The sequence below is a fragment of the Pseudopodoces humilis genome, chromosome 19 (assembly GCF_049639895.1).
Source record: "Pseudopodoces humilis isolate 2021_Gansu_Grassland_sample_001 chromosome 19, ASM4963989v1, whole genome shotgun sequence".
NCBI lineage: Eukaryota > Metazoa > Chordata > Aves > Passeriformes > Paridae > Pseudopodoces > Pseudopodoces humilis.
Window position 1 is genome coordinate 436,487 of NC_142218.1, and position 21,173 is coordinate 457,659.

The window sequence follows — 21,173 nt, forward strand, 5'->3', positions numbered from 1 at the left end:
ACCAAGAGGGGAGGGGGGCCTACCTGGAGACCCCTTTGGACAGCCCTGTGGGCCGCCCCTTCTGTGTGACTTGGCTGTGAGAGCACCTGTCCGCAGGCCCCTTCACCCCTCCCCTGTCCTGTCATGCTGTGAGGCAAAGCTTCCTTACCAACAGGAAGGAATGGGAGGAATTGCCACACCAAAGATGCACAGTTTGGGTTCTGCTTTCCCCCCCTTTACCTTTTTAGACCCTCTTCCCTGTTACGGGCAAGCAACCACAACTCAGGGAATTGCAGTAAACTGGCTATTTGGCCCATCCTTGGCAACATCTAATTCCTGGTTCACATCTTCAGAAACAGTAGAAAAATACAGGCGGTGGGAAAGACCTCTTCTCCTCTTTCCTCAGGCTCCCATTTAGCCCAGACACCCTTCTGCCACCTTACCAGTCTCCCCTGCCCTGGTTTCTGCTGTCCCCATCAGCTCTCATTTCCTACCCCTTCTTGGCTGGATTTGGCAAGGTCTCTGGTGCCCATTCATCCAGCCCACCTGCTTCCTTGGGCCAGCTTTTACACTACAGAGTCCTTCCAGCCTCACTCATTGCACAAAGGCAAGAGGCAGGCAGAGCAATCTGTTGGAGGTACAGTGATTGATCACCACTGGGCTTTTGAGAAACAGAGAGAGGCACAGACCAAGAATGTTTCTCTGCTCTCAAAGCAATTTTTTTGTGGGAGCCAACAAAGCAGCCAATAGTGCAACAACTCTCCCTTGTATGAAGAGCCCATAAACTTTAGCTGGCTGCACTCCCTGCTGAGGGAGAGGCCTTGGTTGAGAGCCTGCTGTCATGGTGAGTTGTAAAGCTACCCCCAACGTCCCTTTCCCCCATATGTATATTATTTGTCTCTTATTGGCCCTTCCCCCTTGCTCCACCCCTGTGCCCTCAGACCACTGGCCCTGCTGTTCTACCCCGCACTCTACCTTCCCTATGTAATCCTGGCTCTTCCAGACCCCAGGGTCAGTCTTTGTCCCTGGACCCCATTGTGAGGAAGACAATAAAGGCTTCTCATGGAACCCCATATGAAGACTCCTGTCCCTTTCTTCAGAGTCCCTGAGGAACTGCAGCCATCCAATAGCCCTTTGCAGGGCTAGAGCTGAAATCACTAGGGCAGACGTGCCTTTGTGCCCAAGGGATGTCCCATTGGAGATGCTTCCCTGGGAAGGTCACAGCACTCTACCATCCTCACCTGCCGCAATAGTTTCTGGCGCATGCTCCAGCTGCAGCTCTTCTCCAGCTTGGCAAGGGGAGGAGTAGCATCAGCTGCGCCCCAGCTTCCTTGTGCCACATGGACTGCTCAGCTGTGAGGGCTGTGAGCCCCACACTTCATTCAACTGGCATGGACTGTGATGTTCCCAGCATGGTGATATCTCTGCAGAGAAATCCACTGAAGTTCACAGTGCAAAACTGCAGCAGCTCAGCAAGGGCAGGAGCAAGGACGTCTCTGCCCAAAGTCTTGGCAGGGTCTGGTGAGCAGAGAGGACAGAGGAAAGCAGTTTGGGCTCCTTCCCAGGCCTCAAAAAAAAAAAAAGCTTAGTGTTTCCACATTTACTGCTTTCCTTGATATGTGGGGAAACAGTGGACCCAAAGTGATCCAGCTGCTCCAATCAGGGTCTGTCTGCAACCTGCATCAGAACAGGCAGAGACCAGCCAGGTGTCTGCAGCAGAGCACTGTTCTGTTCCCTGGAAAGGGCTGCCACTCCCATGGCCAGCCAGAACAGGCAAGTATGGCAAATGTCTGAGCGCTCATGATCATTTTAACCATGGACACTAACATTAGACAGAGAAGCTGGACCCCTGGACAGTGAACAAGGAGAAATGTCACAAATTGGCATAGATGTATCCCTGAACTACCAAAAGCCATGTGCTCTCAGTGGGAACAGCAAAGCAGAGGAGTCCAGTGGGATCTAAGAAGACCTATTTCGGAGGAGAAGGCAGTGGTTCTCAGGGAAGGTGTGCTAAGAGTCTGTAGTTTTTTTTTAAGTGATGAAACTCCAGAATGAAATACAGTGCTGTCAAAAAACCCATTACACAAACACTATGCTGATGTCTTGGCATAATAAAAAAAAATTCTATTTTGCTCAAAACTTTAGGGTTATTTTCCAGTTGCTTTCTATTTTAATTCTTTCTGCATTTATTTTCTCTTCCAGAAACCTGCAATGGTAAGACCACTTGTGAGATTTACAGGTTAAAATATAAATCCAAACTGAACACTGTGTTTTCAACCTTTTCTTTTTTTTTTCAACTGCCTGTTGCAGTATTTTTAGCAAGCCATTGTTTCTCCAGATTCCCAGCACACAGTTCACAGGCTCTGTCAGAAAAGCACTAGCATCTACTGCAGTTCACTGATGGGGACATTCTGCTTTAAACAATCCTTTGTGCTCTCTGGATCCTTCGATACTTGTGGCACTGGGCTGAGGCTGATGTCAAAGAAGCAGACAGATTTATGAAGCAACAGCAGTTCCCACAACTGGAGGAGGAGGAAGACAGAAGGGAAAATCACTTGGGCCATGTTGTGTCTTCCTCCAAAGCCCAACAGCACTGGCAACCCTAGCACTACGTGGACACCTTGGTCACAACAGTTACACTGTGTAGCAGTTCTTTCAATCACAAAACCTGACAGGCAGCAATCCTCTGCTGGTCTGTGGCCTCTGAACAGAATTTCAAGGATTATCACAGAAAACCTACCTGAACCAGGAAGAATTTATCCACCCACAGTGAAACATTGTAATATTAGACATTAAGAATTCCAGCATACATAGATCTTTGCTCTTCTGTGTCAATCTGGTTTGGGCTTTAACCCACCAAAAAACTACCAAAAAAGGAAAATAAAATTAATTTGCCCCTGAACAGCTCTGTTATCCACAGCAGAACCGACAGTCTTCTGGCTATACCAGAGGGTGAACAGGGCTGAGGGGCAGTGACGACCCCTTATGGGCACTACACGGGCCCACACGCGGCCCGGCACATGGGGCACCAATCCATGGGACCGAGCTCAGCCGGCGGTGGCTGGGACAGTTATGGGCGGGTGTGCGCGCAGGGGCGCCCGCACTCCGACACACGCCTCAAGGAAGGCTCAAGGGATCTCTCCCCTATATTTCACCCCTGTCCCACCCCCCGTGCTCACGCTCCCTGCAGAGCACTGCGGCTCCCCAACACGTCCGCCCCAGACCCAGCCGAGCCGCTCCCTGCTCAGTGCCCGGCCCCGCCCCCTCCGCGCGCCCTCCGGCCGGAGTGGGCGAGGCTCCCTCGGCCCCCGCCCCCCGGCGGCGCCGCATCGCGGCGGCCATTTTGTGCGGCTGCGGTCGGTGCGTGGGGCTCGGCGCGCCGCGGGCCCGGGCGGGGCGGCTCCGTTCTAACCCTTTTTCCCGTACAGATCTCTCGGTAAGAGCGCGGCGGCGCCCGGGCAGGTCGGGCCGCCTGCCCAGCCTCGCGCTGCGGGCCCGCGGCGCGGCGGGGGGACACGGGGGGGGGGGGCGGGCGGGCGCGTCCCCGCGGACAACGGGCCGGGCGCGGCGGCGCCTCCCGCCTGCGGCCCTCGGCGCCGAGCGGGGCCGCCCCCGCCTCGCTGTGGCCCGGCGCACTGAGGCCTGCGGCTCGGGCCGGCCCCGGCCGCCCCCCCGTTCCTGGCTCCCGCCCGCGCCCGGCGGCCCGCGGAGCTGCGCGGGCAGGTGAGTCTGTGCGGGCCGAGCGCAGGCGCCGCGGGCCCGTCCGGCGGGGGCGGCCGAGGGGCCTTGCGGCGGCGCCGGGCCCGGGGCGGGGGATTTGAGGGGCGCGGAGCGGCGCCGGGCGGGCCGGGTGCGGCGGGGGGCGGGAGCTGCGCAGCCCCGACGGGTCTGGATCCCGGGGGTGCTCGGGTGGGGAGGCTGTACGTCACCCTGCCCCGGGAGTGGGGAACCCGCGCGGAGCAGGTGCTTGCCCTGCCAGATGTTCAACACGTCAAGGGGAAGGTTCCGTAGATGGTACCACCGGCTGGAGGCTTCTGTTGCTTTTCTGTCCCATTAAATCTGGAGCATTTCTTTATCGCGCTGTATTCTGTCTCTTTAAACCGTTTTAAAATAACAGAAATTACGGTAGATCTTTTCGCTGACCCCAAAGCTGCCTCATGTCGTACCTGTGTAATGCGTAAGGTTGGGAGGCACTGTGGTATTCTTCCTGGCAGGTCTGTGTTCAGATACGGCTTACTGCCAACAAAGTGGATTTTTGTACCAGTTGGTAGTCTGTAGTCATTCCAGGATTTGGTTACTCTAAATAGGTACAATTTCGGAAAACAGTTTTATCTCCTTTTCTGACTGAAAATCTGGGTACCAGAGATGTTTCTGTGATCCCAGGCTGTTGTTTCTAGCCTAATGCTTAAAAATAAATCAGGAGAGGTATCTGAAAGTTGATGAGTCCAAGTTGAATAAAATAAATGTCACTAGACTACAGAATTTTTTTTGTGTTGTATGCAGTAGGAAATCATATGAAATGTTAAAGCAATGGTGATGACTTGAATTAACCTTTTGCAAGTATCTGTACAGCCATTTGTAATGGAGCATCTCTGTAACTAGTGGTTTTGACCTGGGTTCAGTTAATTTTCTATAATGAGTAAGGATCCTTTCACAGAATCAGTTTCCAAAAAAGTCAAGTGAGAAGGCTTAAGCAAAGATCAGTTACAGTATAACTCTCCCTTTTAATTTTTGTGTGACTTCTAAAGTTTCATAGTAATAAATTAAGGTGGCTTAGATGAGTGCATGTTATTTGACCTAAGTCAGCTTGTGGAAGAGTTCAGTAGTTTATGTTCTTGCTGAAAAATTCAGAGATGTCTCCTTAATGGAAATTTTACTTGAGCAGGCTGAGAGTAAAATGCTTGCATGTAATTTTAAGGTCAAGTTGGGAATGAGGCTAGAGTAGTAATTGCTCACAATGGTACTGCCTTGACTGAAATGTAAGAAGCATGCAGTTATTTCTTATCTTTAATTGGTTAAGCTCTCTGTAGCACTTTCTTTTGCTCCTGTAGCTCCTGCATGAATTAGGCAATGATATTGATTTAAATTCTCCCTCTTGGCCAGGGAAGGAGAGCACAACCCCTAATTTAATAGTAGGGGATGATAAATCCTCTGTAACTGCATATTTTATTTATAACTGAATCTGCAGAAGATAGGTATTGTCTGTAGCTGTAATTTGACTTGCTGACACTAGCTGTCCTGCCTGTGTGATACTGTCCTGTACACATGTGAGCACTTGCACTGTGAACTGAGCTAAAGAATGTACATGGGACAGGGGAAGGATTTAATGCTCAGCCCTACAAATGATTGTTGTCAATATTTAAACTGTGCTCTTGATGGTTTTCTAGTTGTGTGGATACAGTGGGGTCTTTTTAAAAAAGAACAGTTGCACATCTTTTGAACTGGTGCATTTTATTGAGAAGTCTTGTGAAGTGCTTATGAGTTCATTGTGTGTCTGATAAAGTCTATTCCTTTCTTTTTTACTTCAATTAATTTCTTGTTTTCATACTTCTGTTCCTTGCTTGCCTACAGGTTTGTTTTGACTGCTTGTACTTCCTGCAGGAAAATACTTTCTTCAGGTGAGAAATGGTGGTTTGGAACTCTTGGTTTGGCCTTGCTGTCCAAATACCAATAGCTACATGGCCTATAGATTTCTAAAGACCTTTTGGAACTACTGGCATTCCAGTATTTTTGTGACTGCAAGCACTAGGCTTAAATGATCATGCATGCATGGCTGCATACTGTGTCTGTGGTGACTGGCTGCAGATCATAAAGCTTATTGGAATATAAATCCTCCTTTCAGAGATATGTTAGTTTGTTGACATGCCTGTGTGTGTTTTTCCTGGGCTTGGGAACTTCCAGCCTTACTTAAGTGTAGCCAGCTACAGTCTTATTTTTTCATAAATCTACCTGAAATGGAGTTCTTAAAATTGGTTAAAAGGAAATTGATTAAAAAGGAAAACTCTTTCCATCTGTGTCTTCAGCTTGGTAGCCTCTATAAATGAAAAGAGAGGAAGCACTATTACTTATTCTGTGGAGGGTTTTTTTGTTTTGTGGGTCTGATTGTTGTTTTTTGTTTTGGTTTTGTTGTGTTTGTTCATTTGTTTTAGGTTTTTTAATATGAAGTTAGCACTGAAGAACTTTCTGATCTTGTTGCTGATGTTAAAATACTAGTTTCTGAATTGACTCACTTTTCTGCTTAAAATCAGCGCTTCTTTCTCAAGGAATTGGAGAATATCCTCTTGTTCCACAGAGTCATTGAGTAAGGAAACTATCTTCAACACTTCTGTGTTCCAGATGTGGAGCCGAGCATCCTTAGCCTAAACCTGTGCATAGTGATGCAAAGACACTATGCTATTGCACTAGTGCTATTGGTAGGGTATGAGTTAGGTTAGGTTATTAGTTACATTATTGGTTATGGTTATTAGTTACGTTAGGTTATTTAGTTGCCTCTTAAAAAACGTATGTTGGCATAGCAGGGGCTGTGAGTCCACCAGGCTGGAATTGCTTCTTCCCTATACTGTAGTTTGCTAATGGATGGAGCTTTTTTTGCTCCATGATCCTCTATTTTTATCAGTCATTTGCCTACACTGCAGCGGTCTTCTATTGCTGTAATCAGGCTTACAGAAATAGGCAGTTACAGTTTCTTGTTTGTTTTTCCTGCTGTCCTTTCATCTCGAAGCTTGGAGACAAGTCTGCAAGCAGTCTTGAAGTGCACCCCTTTCTTTTCTTCTAAAGAAAATAAAATAGGCAAATCATATCCTTCCTACAGGGTGACATACACACAGATGATGTGTCTGCTTAATTAATTATCTTAAGTAAAGACATAATTTTTCGTTGGTATTTATTCCAGTATAACTTGGAAGATTTCCTTTATTTGGATGTCTTAAAAATATCCTCTTCTTTATCAACAAGTAGGGTAGATTTGGTTCTGTCAAGGCAGGAAGCAGTGAAGTTATGAAACAGAATGCTGCTTCTAGGAGTCAGAACACTGCATAGTGACTGGGTGGAAACAGTGACCTGTGGGATTTCCAGTAGCCTGTGTTGCAGGTCCTGCAAATTATCTGTGAAAAGTATTTCTCAGACTTCTTTTAGTGGATATTTTTACAGGTAGATTTTTTCTAATTGTCAAAATTCTCAAGTCCAGTTACTGCTGCAGGTACTGTAACCAGATAGGTTTTCTGCTTTCTGACTTGGTCTCCTTCCATTTTCAGTCATAATATTTTTCATCTGATAGCTAAAATTCATGTTGATGCTTGGTGATAAAAAAAAAATTAGGTTCAGCATCCTGCTGTAAGTGTATATTGTGCTGCTGGAACACCCAGAGCAACCTCAGAGATGGGATATTGCAGCTGATGGTGCAGTGCTGGGTGGTAATGTAGCCAGGTAACTGGCATCTGTCCTGTGATGTAGGCATTGACTGGGAGGTCAGGAGAAGAACAGTTTTCAGCCTCTGGAGGCAATTCCTGTCAAGTGTGAGGGAAAGGTACTCTCTCCAGGATGATCTAATAGTGCACCCAAGCAGGTGGACTACAGTAGAGAAAGGTATCCACTGCCTGAGAGAATCAGCTGTGCTGGGGGTAATCTATAGGGATTCAAATAATGAGCAGTCAGGAGAGACGAGGTCCAGTGTGCATAAATATTGAGCCCCAGCGCTCACTTGGCAAGTTTCTTTTAAAAAGCTACTGCTTTTCCCACAGGTGGGCACACAAGAGAAATGCTGCAACATTCTCAGGAGGTTAAAAAACCAAACTTAACTGGCAAACTTGAGCAGAGCAGAAATTGGGCAACATTTAAAACAATCAGAATAAAGCACTTGACTTAGCAAACTCTACCCATCCAACCTCATAACACCCATATTCCAAGAAGAGGAAGTTAGGAGTGAAAAAGAGAGAAAACCAAAAGATACAGCTACCGTATTTCATCCAAGTGCAGTCTCAGCTATCATAAACTCCAAGGATGATAGCAAAGTGACCATGTGCACCTTTGCACAGTGGTTTTTAGCTCCTGTGGCCTCCTGTGGCTGTGCCTCCCAGGTGGGACTTCTGGTTGTCCAGCCACTCTGGGGCTGGATTGAGGCTACAGGCATGGGGTGTGGGACATTGCTTTCAATGTGCCTGACAATTGTTCTGGGCTGGACAAGAGGTTCCTGGGGATGAGGGCTTGGAATGGAGCAGTGCACCTCCCACTTTCAGAACAGAAAGTGCCCTGCCCCTTCCTGCCCCATTTTGAGCCAGTAAGAATTTTCTCTAGCTTTGACAGCAATCCATGTGGCAGAAGTTTGTATGGAGTGTGGCATTGCTGTACACCTGCGCATTGGCATTGATGTCAGTGAAAGAGGACAAGAAGTGCTCCAGGTGACTATCTGACTTGGGCAATTTGAGATCATCTTTTTTCCTCCTTACTGACCTGTGGCTTGGCTGTGGACTGTCCAAGACTCTGGACAGACTTGAAAGACTTGAGTAGGTTGGAGAGGAAATGTCCTGTAGTCCTATATGGCCAGTGCATGAGTACAATGGAGAATGGAGACTGACAGTGAACTACTGTGGCCTGAATGAAGTCGCACCATCCCCGTGTGCCGCTGTGTCAACACGCTGCAACTTCAGTATGAAATGAAGTCCAGGCCAGCAAAGTGGTGCCACCATTGGGATTGCCAGTGTGTTTTTCTCCATTCCTTTAGCAGTAGAGTGCAGGCCACTATTAGTGTTTACCTGGAGTGGCATCCAGTACACCTGGATGCCCCAGAGGCAGCACAGGTGTCCCAGAGGTGGAAGCACAGTCCCACCATTTGCCATGGACTGTTGCAGGGTGCACTGGAAAAGGATGAGGCTCCAGAACACTTGTGTTATGAATAAGGTGCAGTGATCGGCTCATGCAAATGAGGAGGAGTTATTAAGTATGGTGGGAAGAAGTTCTGATGAGGTTTATAGTTTTTTTGACATGTGCTCTTGTTCCAGTTTGATTTTGAACCCTTTTCTGTTCTCCCTTCAGTGTTCCCCTCCCCCTTTTGTGGTTACTGCCTGGCAGCTCTGGCCAACAGGGCTGTCAAAGCATGGAGGAGGGCATATACTTGCGCCTTCTAAGAGGCAGCAGGGAGTGGGAGACTTGTTGCTGGGAGGCTTGGCAGGCCAACATCTCACCACCAATCAAGATGTGAGAGGGGCTTCACCAACAAAAGGCAGTGAGGACTGACTGACAGACCTTGGGAGGAGCCAAATCTACCTCTAGGGATGAGGCCACGGACCCTAGGAGGAGCCAAGTATACATATATGGGCAAAGCCACTGACTGCGGGAGGTGCTGGGAGGAAATATAGGGACTGCTTATGAATATTAATGTAGCTGATGCAACCTTGAGTATATGAAAGGTAGAGACACCATTCTGTGGGCTGAGCCTCTGGTGAGCAGAAAGTCTCGCTACACTCCCAGTGCTGTCCCCTCCTTCGCTTTGTAACTTCAGCTTCTAATTAAGTTTTATTTACTCATTCCTGCCTGGGGTCTGAGTCATTTGTAACACTTGCAGTACATTGATGACATCACTGTATGGGGGCAGCACAGCAGAGGAGGTTTTTGAGAAAGGGGAGAAAATAATCCAAATCCTCTTGAAGACTGTTTTCTCTAAGACCAGGGACTTGCCCAGAAAATTCAGTTCCTAGGAATAAAATAGCAAGATGGGTGTTGTGAGAGTCCAGTGGATGTGGTCATCAAAATAGTGTGTCCAGTCAGCAAAAGGAAACACAGGCTTTCTTAGGCACTGTGGGTTTTTGCAGGATGTATATTCCATAAGGTAGTTCCATAAGTAAGCCCTTTCTGTCGTGTGACACGGGAGAACAATTTTAGGTAGAATCCTGAATAACAACAAGTTTTGGACAAATTAAACAGGAGATTGTTTGTGCAGCAGTCCTTGGGCCAATCAGGACAGGATAAGATGTGAAAAATGTGCTCTACATTGCAGCTGATAAGCACGGTCCTTCCTGGAGTCTTGACAAAAAGTACCCATGGAGACTTGAAGACTACCCACGGGGTTCTGGATTTGCTGATAAAGAGGATCTGAGGTCTGTTGCACCCCAGCTGAATAAGAGCTCTTCTCAAGTTTTGAAGGGGTTGGAACCACTCAGAAGTGATTGACACTGAAGCACAGCACTTTCTGGCACGCTGACTGACAGTGCTGGACTGGATATCCAAGGAAAATTCCCTTCTACACATCACACTGCTGATGCCACATGGAGTAAGTGGATCACTGTGACTGCACAGTGAGCTCAAATAGGAAACCCCAATCAATAGGAAACTCTGGGATCTTAGAAATCATCACCAAGTGGCACAAAGGTAAAAATGTCTGTACCATTGGAATAGGAGGAGAAAAAGGATGCCCCCCCCCCCCCCCACGTAATCAGGTATCAGAAAATGAAAAGCAATGCTCTCTTTATGCCTGATTCCTGTCATATCATAGGGACAAACTGAAGATTGAAAACTGTCATATGGCATCTTACACAGTGAGTTGCAGAAGCTATTGAAGGACAAGGTGGTCAGGTTGCAGAGCTGAAAGCTGTCCAGCTGTTACCAGCTGCTGCTAAATGAGAGAAATGGGCAGTGTTCTACCTCCACATTGACTTGTGGATGGTGACAAATGCTCTGTGGGGGTGGCTGGATTATGGAAAAAGACCAATTGGCAGTGCAGAGGGAAACCCATCTGGGCTGCTGAAGTGTGGCAAGACATGGCTGCCTGGATAGAGAAATCGGCTGTAAAAGTACATCATGTAGATGCAGATGTACCCAAGAGCTGGGCTACTGAAGAGCATTACAACAATGAACAGGTGGATCAGGCTGCCAAGGTTAAATTGCCTTAGGCAGATTATTTCGGGCTTGGTGGGCAGCCCATGACACTTCATGTCATCTGGAAAGGGATGTAACAAGACAGATGGGCTCATGACTGTGGGGTGAACTTAACCATGGACACAGTCTCCCGGTTGTGACCTGTCATCCATGACTATGAAACATGCACTGCAGTCAAGCAGGGCCAAGTGGGTAAAGCCCCTGTGTTATGAGGGGCAATGATAAAAATATAAATATGGAGAGGCCTGGCAGATTGATTACACCACTCTTCCATGACTCAAGCCAGAGGTTCCCAGGCTAGCTCAGATCTTCTCTCCAGTTCGGTGCCTGGAGGGGCCCCGCCAGGGCTACTGTTTGAGTCCTGGCCAGGATCAAAGTTCTCTGTCTCACTTTGAACACGAGTCCATGGATCAGGCAAAAGAGCAGGGGGGAACTTTTCTTCCATTTTGCAATTCAGAGATTTATTCTGCAACGGTAAAGCCGGAAGAAAGGACAAAGGACGGGGGTTTGACTGTCCTTTTAAAGGGTTAACGCCTCGGGGGATTGGAAGTCGGGAAGACCAGTTAGGAAATAGAACTGGTGGGCATATAACCTTTCTACAAATCCGATACATACAGGTTAAGATAAGCGGTAACAGACATGGGATTTCTCTAATTAACTTCCGAGGATTCGGGGATTTCCAACGGCAGGGAACAGCGGGGTGGAGCCGCGGGGGAGAGGGGGCGAAACCGAGCCGCCCAAACTGCTTTGGCTGGGACACGGGAAACGCATGGCACGGAGCGGCGGTTGCACCTCGGCGGTGCTTTCTCGTACTTGCAGTCCCTCCGGGAGCAGTGTGGGGCCAGCGGGACCGCCGGGAAGCGGCGCCGGGTGGCAGGGGAGCACAGCGTGGTGGGGCAGGGCCGGGGGCCGGTGTCCCGCGGCAGCGCGGGGGGAACGCAGTGGGGCCGGGCCCGGCAGAGGCGCAGGGCCGGGATGGACCCAGCGGAAACGACAGGCACAGCCGCGGGGGGCGGGGGGGGGTCGGCGAGCCCGGCGGAAGATTCGGCCGTGGCAGCAGAAGCCCCGAAAGGGAAAAACAAACACAAAAACCTCTAACTTAGCTAGCAAACTGAACCCCCACTGCAGCAATTCCATGGAGAGGTCTCCACAAGAAACAGTTTTCTCATGACTTTTCATTCCCATGATGGCAGGCGCCCGGGAAAAAACTGCCATCATGCTCTCCTCCCATTTTCACACCACTCAGAGGTGTGTTCATGGGCCATGAACTCAAGGGGTATTATTTTAAGGATGAGCTATTCAAAGGCAAAGGTTCTTGTCATCTGTCTCTGTGATCATCTCTGGGAACAGAGATTTTCTCCTTTTCTCCCAGGGAGCCAAGGGTCTGTATCAACTCTCACTTCTCTCTCTCTGTTCAAGCATTTAATAAGATCAGTTATTCTACCATCTGCTTAGCTTCATCAATGGGCACTTCTGCTCAGATCTTCACTTTGAAATACTTCATTCCTCCCATATACTCTTTCATAAATTAAAGGAGTTCTTCAGAACATTATTGTCCATCTCCATGGCCTTACCAAAATAATATTTCAGCTTATTAAAGCATCTCCTCATTCTCCTTTTATCTGGGGCTCGACTCTTACTGGCTTTGATGGTTCATGTTGTCTCTTTACATGTTGATCACTCCCACTTTTCCGCTCTTTGTAGAAGAGATTAAATCTATGGGTCTCATCTGGCTAGTGAAAGGGTTAAGTCTTGCACAGGTCTTGTGGATGGTTATGTGATCTCTGCCTCGGCAGCGGCCAGGGCTGTTTGTGATGGAGGATTTTTTTCAGCAGCCAGGCTAGCACTCAGAGGCAGCATGGTGAGGGCTGATGGCTTCCCCTCCCCCTGCTTGTCAGTTTTGGTGAAACCCAGCAGTGGCAGAGTTTCAGCCAAGCCAGTGATCGGCCTGGCCCAGCAGCGCTGCTGTACAGGGCTCGGCGGGCTTCCCGAGGGGGCTCAGCCCCTTTGGGAAGGGGCTTCTACCACCCCACAGTCTCCATCCCCCAGCCGGGAGCTGCTGCGCTCCAGCCCTACCCCTCCCAGGCCACGGGAGAAGCAGAGGGCCCAGCTGCACCAGAGTTCTGTAACCTTTCAAGGCCGGAAACAAAGAAAGCAAGCAGTTCCCAGGCTTAGGTTTAAAAGGTGGTATTCACAAAAGTGATCTTACTTTTCAGTGGTCTAAAGTACTTTCAGTTCTGAGAACTGGCTAGCTATTGGCTTGATCTCAAGCAGAGAGGAAATTCCCAGCAGCCTCTCTCAAAGCCTTCACTTCCGTGTTTTCTACTTTTTCTTATTTTTTTTTTAAATGCCAAACCATCACAGGTAAATTGTTCTTATCTCAGCCAATGATCTTTACCTTTTGTGCCTCCAATTATCGTTTGGGAACACTTGATGGAAAAATACCATTCCTAAACCACAGCAGATTCTATGCAGCTTTAGTTCAGATAGAAACCATGAGAAATATCATCAGAATGCCCAATTTGCAGCCTAAATTGGGCTTCTGGGAACAATTCAAATGGCTGTCTTTGCCACTTCTGCAGTGTGAGGAAGTTTGCGTGTATTGACAGGAGTTGGATTTGTGGATGAAGAAGTGAATCTGGAGAAACTCTTGTAGTTGATTCTTGTATTAGCAAAACACAGCTCCTTCTGCCATGTGGTGAATGTTGATTATCCAATGTCTTCACTGATAGGAGAGGACTACTTAGTTAATTATAGTTGGTTAATACTGCAGTACCTGCTGCACCAAAGTAGGAGTAATGATAAAGTTATTGGTAACTTAATGACAAAGTTACTGGTAACTTACAGTTAACAACAGATAAATAAATGATGGAAAAATCTGATGCAGATAGGCAGAGAGAGTGTCTGTGTGTCTCTAAGGGTCTCTTAAGCATCTCTTTAATTTGAATCATAGCAGCCTGCTGACCTGTACTGAAATATTTTCAGATTAAATTTTTGTTCTAGAGGTGTTACGCTATCATGGGGATACTGTTGACTGTAGAGAGAGTATTTTTTTGAACTCTGAACTACTTTTAGTGTCAGAATTCACATGATTTTTATTTTTCCTTTCCTGTAGTTATACAGCACTGTTTGGAATGTTTGCAGCAACATAAACAAGTTTCTTGGTGAGTATAAGCATAGATCCTTTTTTTAATTGTGGCTTTTCTTTAAGCTTTTGAAATTTTGCTTTAAAAATCAGATTTTACTTAAATACTATCCACAGGGCCTCTGTGAGACTTATCTGCATTGAATTCTTGTATTCCTAAAGGCTGCCATTTTTTCCTTTAATAAAAGCTATACAGACTTATTAAAGCAGGTTTTCATTAATATTGCTTTATTTAGGAAAAAACTGATTTATTTTATGTGACTTAAACCTTTTTCCAAATTCTTTTTGTTTGTTCAGTGCTTAGGTGCTTGTTTTTTATCTTTAGTGTGTTACAGGAAAAGAGAAGGGAAACTAGAACAGCTAAATGGGACATGATCAAATGACTGAAATAATTGTTTTCAGTAATAACTATTTATTTCTTTAATTACACTTGGTAATTCAAATGGATTTTATTATAGAAAAATTTTTTTTTTGTTCTTTTGAATTGATTTTATTCGTATGCTTCCATGTTGATCTATCCCAGTCTCAGTGCCAGTTGAAACTAACAGCACAGTTACATGAGATGTTGCTGAGGGGATAAAAATGACATTGTCCAGGCCCTGTAATCTCAGGGAGAGAGTGAGGGTCTTGTTCAGAGGCTCGCTCATGTAACATCTTTTCATTTTTGTCACTAAGTACTTTGGGAAGTCTTGGTTCTGCCTGAGGAGAAGAGCAAATGTAGATTTTTACTGGTATCAGTTCTCTTAATCTACTTCTATAAACTAGAGAAAAAGTAGACTGAAATCAAGTACTCAAGTCTTATGGTTTGAGGGAATGTCAGTGGTGAGGAATCATCTGTTCAGCATTCTTGTTAGAGATATTAAGTATCAGTTCAGGATCCAGTTTCTGTGTTGTGTGGCTCAGAGTTCACCTGTGTAGTTGTTAATTGAACCTGGGAAGTTTTTAAAGCAAGTAAGTGCTGCTGAATATGTAGTTGAGGATGCTACATCATGCAAGTAAGAACTGCGTTGTAGTCCAGTGTCTTGTTTGAAATGTGTCTTTTGGATAAAAGAAGGGGGTGATGCAGTATTCCTTGAAGTTTGTTGCAGTGTCAGGTCTTCCTGTCCAGTTTAAATCTTTCATGTTCATGTTCCTGTTAAAAAAAAAATTCCAAACCCAAAAACTTGCCTGAAGATCTAAGCATTGTGGTTTGAAATAGTGGTGTGAAGGACATCATCTGAAACTTACAGTCACATCTGAAAACAGTCACCTACCTGTGAAATGGTACACAAAACGATCATGAGGCAGGAGCAGACATTCTTGGATGAGCAGAAGCTGTTCTTGGATTAACGTGTTTAGCAGGTATAGGGGTCTTATATCTGTTTTTATGTGTAGAGTAAAACACAGTAAGACATACTTCATTGTAGCACTGCTGCTGTAGTCAAAACCTGCCAGGCTGAGGATTTTGTTTGCAGGCAGTAAAAGTCTATTGTAATCGGCTTCCCATGTCAGTGCCAGTACAGTTTTTAAGTGGTGCTTGTGAGACTTCCACTTAGTCTTCATAAGATGCCATTAGGATTGTTTAGTATAAATGGTGTCTGTAAATACTGTTTTGCAGTCTGATATCATACCTTTTCTCATCTGCAGGTGTGTGTTGTTTCAGCACAGCATGGCTGTGGTCATCCACTTGCAAGGTGTTCCGATTGCGGTGGGGACCATGGACTTCTCTGGATTGACCATTCCTGATGGGGGTGTGCATATTGTAGGGGGTGAACTGGGTGAGGCTTTCATAATTTTTGCCACTGATGGAGACATGAGACTGGTGTCATGGGTATAGATCATAAAAGGTCAAAAGTATTTCAGAGTGAAAAAAACCTGATGTACAAAATGAGAATGGACTTAGTCCTTGGCATTTCCATCTGTAGATGTGCCAGCAGATTTGGAGCAGTGGTGCTGGAGAGGATGGCAGTCAGTCTTAGTCTTAGGCTTTGTGGAATCAACTGTAACCATGCTTTGTCCTAGAAGGAAACAAAACAAGTTTGTGTTGCTTGTGTAGGAGAGGCAGTGCTGCCTGCAGTACCCCAGGTCAGCAACATCTGTGCTGTATCTCCAGGAAATACAAGACAATCTCTGGCTAGTTGCTTTTACTCCCTGGTTTTGCCAGTGCTTTTTATTACCTGTCCTACCCTGTAGTGTTGCGGCATCACCACCAGGCTACTGAGTGCCTCCTAGGAACTGGGGCAGAAGCTTCCCATCCAGAATAAAACATAAATTTTCCATGCAAGGTAAGGTTATATTTATGGAAACTGTCGAAGTTGACTGTGCTCCTTTGTCAGGTCAGAGAGCTATGGTGTTTTCTTTCATGGTGTTCCTCTTTTTTTTTCTACTGTATCCTTATGGCAGAGGGAGGGAAAGCTCTGGGTTTGGCATGGATGCACAAAAGAATGAAGGAAATAGGCTAAATTTTGGAAGTGAATTGCATTTCTTGTGAGCTGCTTATGAAGCAGCACTGAGAGAGAATTAAGTTGGAAAGTGGGGCTGATTTCAAAGAAAGGGTTTTGGTGTGACAGTTAGTAAAATAATGGTTTAATCACTCTGCAGGTATTTAGAAAATAGTTTTTGCCAGAGTAGGTGTGGTTTGGAAAAGGCTGCAGTGGTTTTGCAGTTTTCACAGAGGAAATTATAGAGGCTGTTATTTGTGAAAATTTGCCGTAACTGCTTGGGTTTGCTCTGCCTGATAATATGAAACAGATTTTCAGTTTCCATAGGAGCCTACTTCTGTTGGAACTTGGTGATACGCCAGGTTTGGGGCTCTGCACTGACAGAGCCTAAAACTGGAGAGAGTAAGGTGTACAGGACGAGCACTGTTAGCAGAGCAAAAAGCTTGTTTTAGAAGTCAAAAATTGTTATGCCTGAAGGGATCAGTATTAATGTATTTCCTTTGCATTGCTGTAAGTCTGTCTTCCTCACTGATATGTGTGTCTGAAGAGTTGAAAAGTTAAATTACCTTATGATGACTTTGATAGAGAAGAAAAGACTCTCCCTTTTAAATAGCAGGTATTCTTTCAGTAATAAAGGTTTAGTAGATATATATCTATAATACAGATTTATAGATTTAATAATAGAGAAACATTTTCTTTTGGAAGTAGTGACTTGTCTAAATCCTGAAGTATTTGTTCCTGAAACAGATCTGATCTTAGAGAAGTAAGAAGTTTTGTAGAAAAGCCATACAGCTCTTGGGGTAGGCCTAGTTTCCGTGTTTTAATTACAGACTTGAATACATCTCAGAGTTACCAGAGCATAAATCCTGTTAGTGTGTCGATTTAGGTACCAAGTTAGTACAAATTGATTTTGTGGTGAAGAAGATTTTAGGAGAGATGTTCTGGCAAAGCATTCTTATTTCTAAGTTGTAGCTATGAATGTCTGATCAGTCTAAGGTTGTTTGTTGACAAGGTGTTTTATTGCAGTTCAGAGTTCTTAAGCAGTCTTTGCTGGAGAGGACAGAGGCTGAAACTTAAAATCTCAAAGTAGGCAAGCCCCTGTGTAGGGTGCTTGCTTTCTGAGAAACTGAAGTTATCAGTGTGGTCATGGGCATGCTGGTGAAGTGTATTTTGGCACTGCCTCTTGGCCTAGTTTGTGCAGAGCTGTGTCACGGTTCTCAGTAAAAGTTGTGTCTCATGGTTTCAGTGTTGCTCTAAGGCTGGGTGTTTCAAGGTAAAATGGTTGAGACCCTCTACTGAGTAATTTATCTTATGTAATGTTCCGCCAAGTATATATCTGCTTGAAAAGACTGTTCCTGAAATGGGCTGCAAATGGAAAAACCAGCCTGCTTTCATGGTCTGAGGGGCAGGACTGCTGGGTCACATTGCAAGCCAGTGGTAGGATATGAGAGAAACCGAAGCAGCCCAAGTTTTATAACTTGGGAGGGGAGAGAAAGGAAGACTTGGGAGGAGGGGCCAATGATACGAAATTTTTGCTCAAAATTTTTTCTCTTTCAATTTTGTGACCTACTGCCTTCTAACAAGCTTGGCGAAGGTGAAGCCAAGCTTAGTGAACTTAGTGAAGTGCAGTATGTGTGTGCTTTGACTAATTTTGATGTTAGCTGACTAGCTGTGTTCAGATTTTCATGGAATCTGCTGCCTTTGTAACTCTGATTAAATGGCTTTGGCCGTTTTCTTCAGATTTCCTATTAGCTGTGATACTCATATTTTTTTAAATATTTGACTGAAACCATAGTAAGACCTTCCTCACCAAAACGGATGTGTTTATGCAAGCCCTGCTGTGTGTGATCCTGTTACTGAAGTCACAAGATGTGTATGTTCCTCTCCAGCCTCATGGAGATGAGCTGAGATGAATCCTTTTCATCCAGGTGGCAGCTCTTACTGAGGAGGACCACTGCGGGAAGCTAAAATAATGTACCGAGAGTGCCTCTGGGAATATGTTGGCTTTGCATGTCCCTCCTTAGTGAAAAGGAAAAATAAGCGTACTAGGGAAAGAATCACCTTGCAGATGTCATTTCTTCTACAAGTGTTAAGCAAATTGTATGTCTGCTCCTCATTTGGAGGCATGAAATTCCATTGCTAGTGCGTGAAAGGGATATTTTAATGATGTAAATCTGCAAAGAAAATAGTGAATATTTGAGGTGTGGGTGGATAATGCTCTTAAAATACAGCTTCACACTTGCCTTTTTTTTTTTCCCCAATTTCTACATTCTGATGCGATATAAACTGTAAAATCCCAACCATCTTAAGTTTTTCTTAATTTCATTTCTCAATTAAAAGTTATGAGCTCCCACCCCAGTCATTAGAAGACTGGGCTGATTCAGATCCATGCTGTGTGAACTTGATCTGTTTATCAGATACTACTCTAGGAAATTATTTTTTTTACTTCCTAGGTGGCTAGAATACTTTATCTTTTGCTTTGAATCAACCTTCAGGCAATAGTATTTTTTCCTCCATACCCTTGCAGGCTGCTTTAATAGAGGTGAGGATCAGTCTAAAAGCACTGCTTTAGACGAAGGCAGCAGATGAGCTTTTGGTAGAGAAGTTTCTTTGCAGTGAGGTGGTTGGGCTGTCTCTGTGGCCAGCCCTTGCCAAATGGCTTGGCTTAAAAAGTGTGGTGAAGGAGTAGCTTTTCCTTATTGTAGAAGCTTTATGGTATTTCCAAAGATCTTTGATTTCTGAACCACAGTTGAAATTAGAGTAGTTCTTCATGATGTTAATCCTTTTGTAGATGCAGGTCAGTTGATACCATTGCTGTTTATGCCTTATGTGAACCAAAACACTGGTGCTTATTTCTGTGTATGTCTCCTTGTTCTTGTAGTGTAAGACTAAAAAGTTTTTTATTTTAACGCGAATCAATTTTGTCCATCTGTAATTGAATCTTCAAGATACAGCTTTACTATAAGGACAGTGATACTGAATAAGACTTATTTGTGTTTTTGGATCTTGTGAACTTGAAGGCTATGAGAATGGATCATTATTTGTGTTACTAAAACTGTGGGAAACAACTGACAAAAAAAATCAGGAAAAATAACTGTTGACCAGGCTTTTTCACTGTGTGTACCTTCAGAGAAACTACTAGAGCAAGATTTCTTAAACTTTTATGTTATCTGTTGGAAACAAATATTAATGAAGAATTTTAAAAATTTTCCCATTAAAATGGTGGACGAAAGCAATGCAGATATGCAATCAGTACAGAAAGTCTTCTAAAATTGGATTAAAAAAACCTACATATTTCTAATGGCTTTGAAATTTATTGCACTTGTAGTGATGAGGTGACATAGTGTTCTAGAGTGTGTCACTAATATGGTAGCTGTTGAAAGATTGTCATTGTGTTTGTTTTGCCCACTTCCTGTTTACTGGATTCCTTGTTTTCATCAAAACCTGGAGGGGGGAGAAAATATTATGAAATTACCGTCTCATTTGTGAATAAACATTGGGTTGCATGGTTCTTAATTGACCTGGAACTTGGACCAATGGACAGAGGCTGAGCTTCACTCTTTCACGGTCCAGTAGCTGACATTTTGAACATGCTTTTGGGAATCGTTCTGCACACTGTCACTTGGGAACCCTTGTTTAAAAGATAATTGCCCCCTAACTTTCTGCAAATCAAAATTACAGCAGTACCTTAACATCTGGCTTCTGGGAATTATAGTGCATAAGCTTATTTTGTGTATGTCTTGATTAGTGATTGATATTTAATTGCATTTTTCAGGGGAATAAAATCAGCAGTGTTGATATTACAAAATGACAAAACATCCTCCGAATAGAAGAGGGATCAACTTTGAGGTGGGAGCCCAGTTGGAAGCCCGTGACAGATTAAAAAACTGGTATATTTTTAAAACCATTCATGTTATATTAATTTTAAGTCTTTAATATCTTAAACATTTTGTATTGGTGCAGTATTTAAAGTCATAGTCATTGGTTTGTAGGAAAGTAGTTAATTTATTAAAGTTTATATACCAGTGATTGAGATGGGCAATACATGCTAATATGTTGTGCTGGCCCTCCAGAAGTATGGTGGTGTTGTGTCTGGGAATAGGACTGCTCCTAAATCTACTTGGACTTCAGGCTCTCATTCTCCTGAATTCACCCTTTAAGTTCTGTGCTATACTTAATATTGTAGAGCAGATATTGTGGAAGAATAAATTCTTTGCAGTACAGAATATCCTCACTGCTTCCTTTCTCAGTGCGGTTGCGAATTCATAGGTTCTGAAATCTGATTGAATTTGTTAGGCCTGTGCTCATATGAGGGTGGTCAGCTTTTTAGAATTAAAGAACTGTGTGGGGAAACATGTTCCATGCTAACAAGTCTGGTCCGGTGCCTGTCTTGCAGCCCTCAGCTGTGAGGAAGAGCACTTTTCTTCACTAACCACTGCATTAGGAAGAGGACAAAGAGCTTACAAATTATTTGGGCTAACTTTGAACTTTCTAACTCTTTACATTTCAGGTAGTCAACTCAAAACTTAGCATTTACTAACAGAAACTCCGTGAATGAGAGATAAAATTAAAATTGCCAAAGATTTCTTAAATACAGGAATTAATTATGTTTTGTTAGCTCCTGTAGATAACTTCTCTTTCCAGAAATCAACTGTAGTTGATTTTTATTAAGTAGTCTGTGTGGGATAGAGATGATTGTACTTAAAGCTCTGGAGCCTGTCAACAGGTGAAGTGTACAAAGTCAGTATTGAAAACCATAT

General features: G+C 44.7%; 1 protein-coding gene across 10 annotated transcripts in view; it reads left to right on the forward strand.

Annotated features, from left to right (window-relative positions):
• Window positions 1–3,309: 3,309 nt before the first annotated feature.
• Window positions 3,310–21,173, forward strand: part of PHF20 (PHD finger protein 20) — a 78,241-nt gene continuing 60,377 nt past the window's right edge. For 2 of the 10 annotated variants that reach the window (XM_014260787.2, XM_088064786.1), the window contains exons 1-4: window positions 3,388–3,415; window positions 5,551–5,597; window positions 13,964–14,012; window positions 20,189–20,303. In XM_014260787.2, coding sequence (XP_014116262.2) covers window positions 20,221–20,303 — 83 coding nt within the window. In that variant the 5' untranslated portion in view covers window positions 3,388–3,415; window positions 5,551–5,597; window positions 13,964–14,012; window positions 20,189–20,220. Of the gene's footprint in view, window positions 3,416–5,550; window positions 5,598–9,970; window positions 10,244–13,963; window positions 14,013–15,619; window positions 15,751–20,188; window positions 20,304–21,173 lie in introns of those variants that run through there. The other 8 variants (XM_014260777.2, XM_014260786.2, XM_014260780.2 and 5 more) reach the window with 7 other exon arrangements.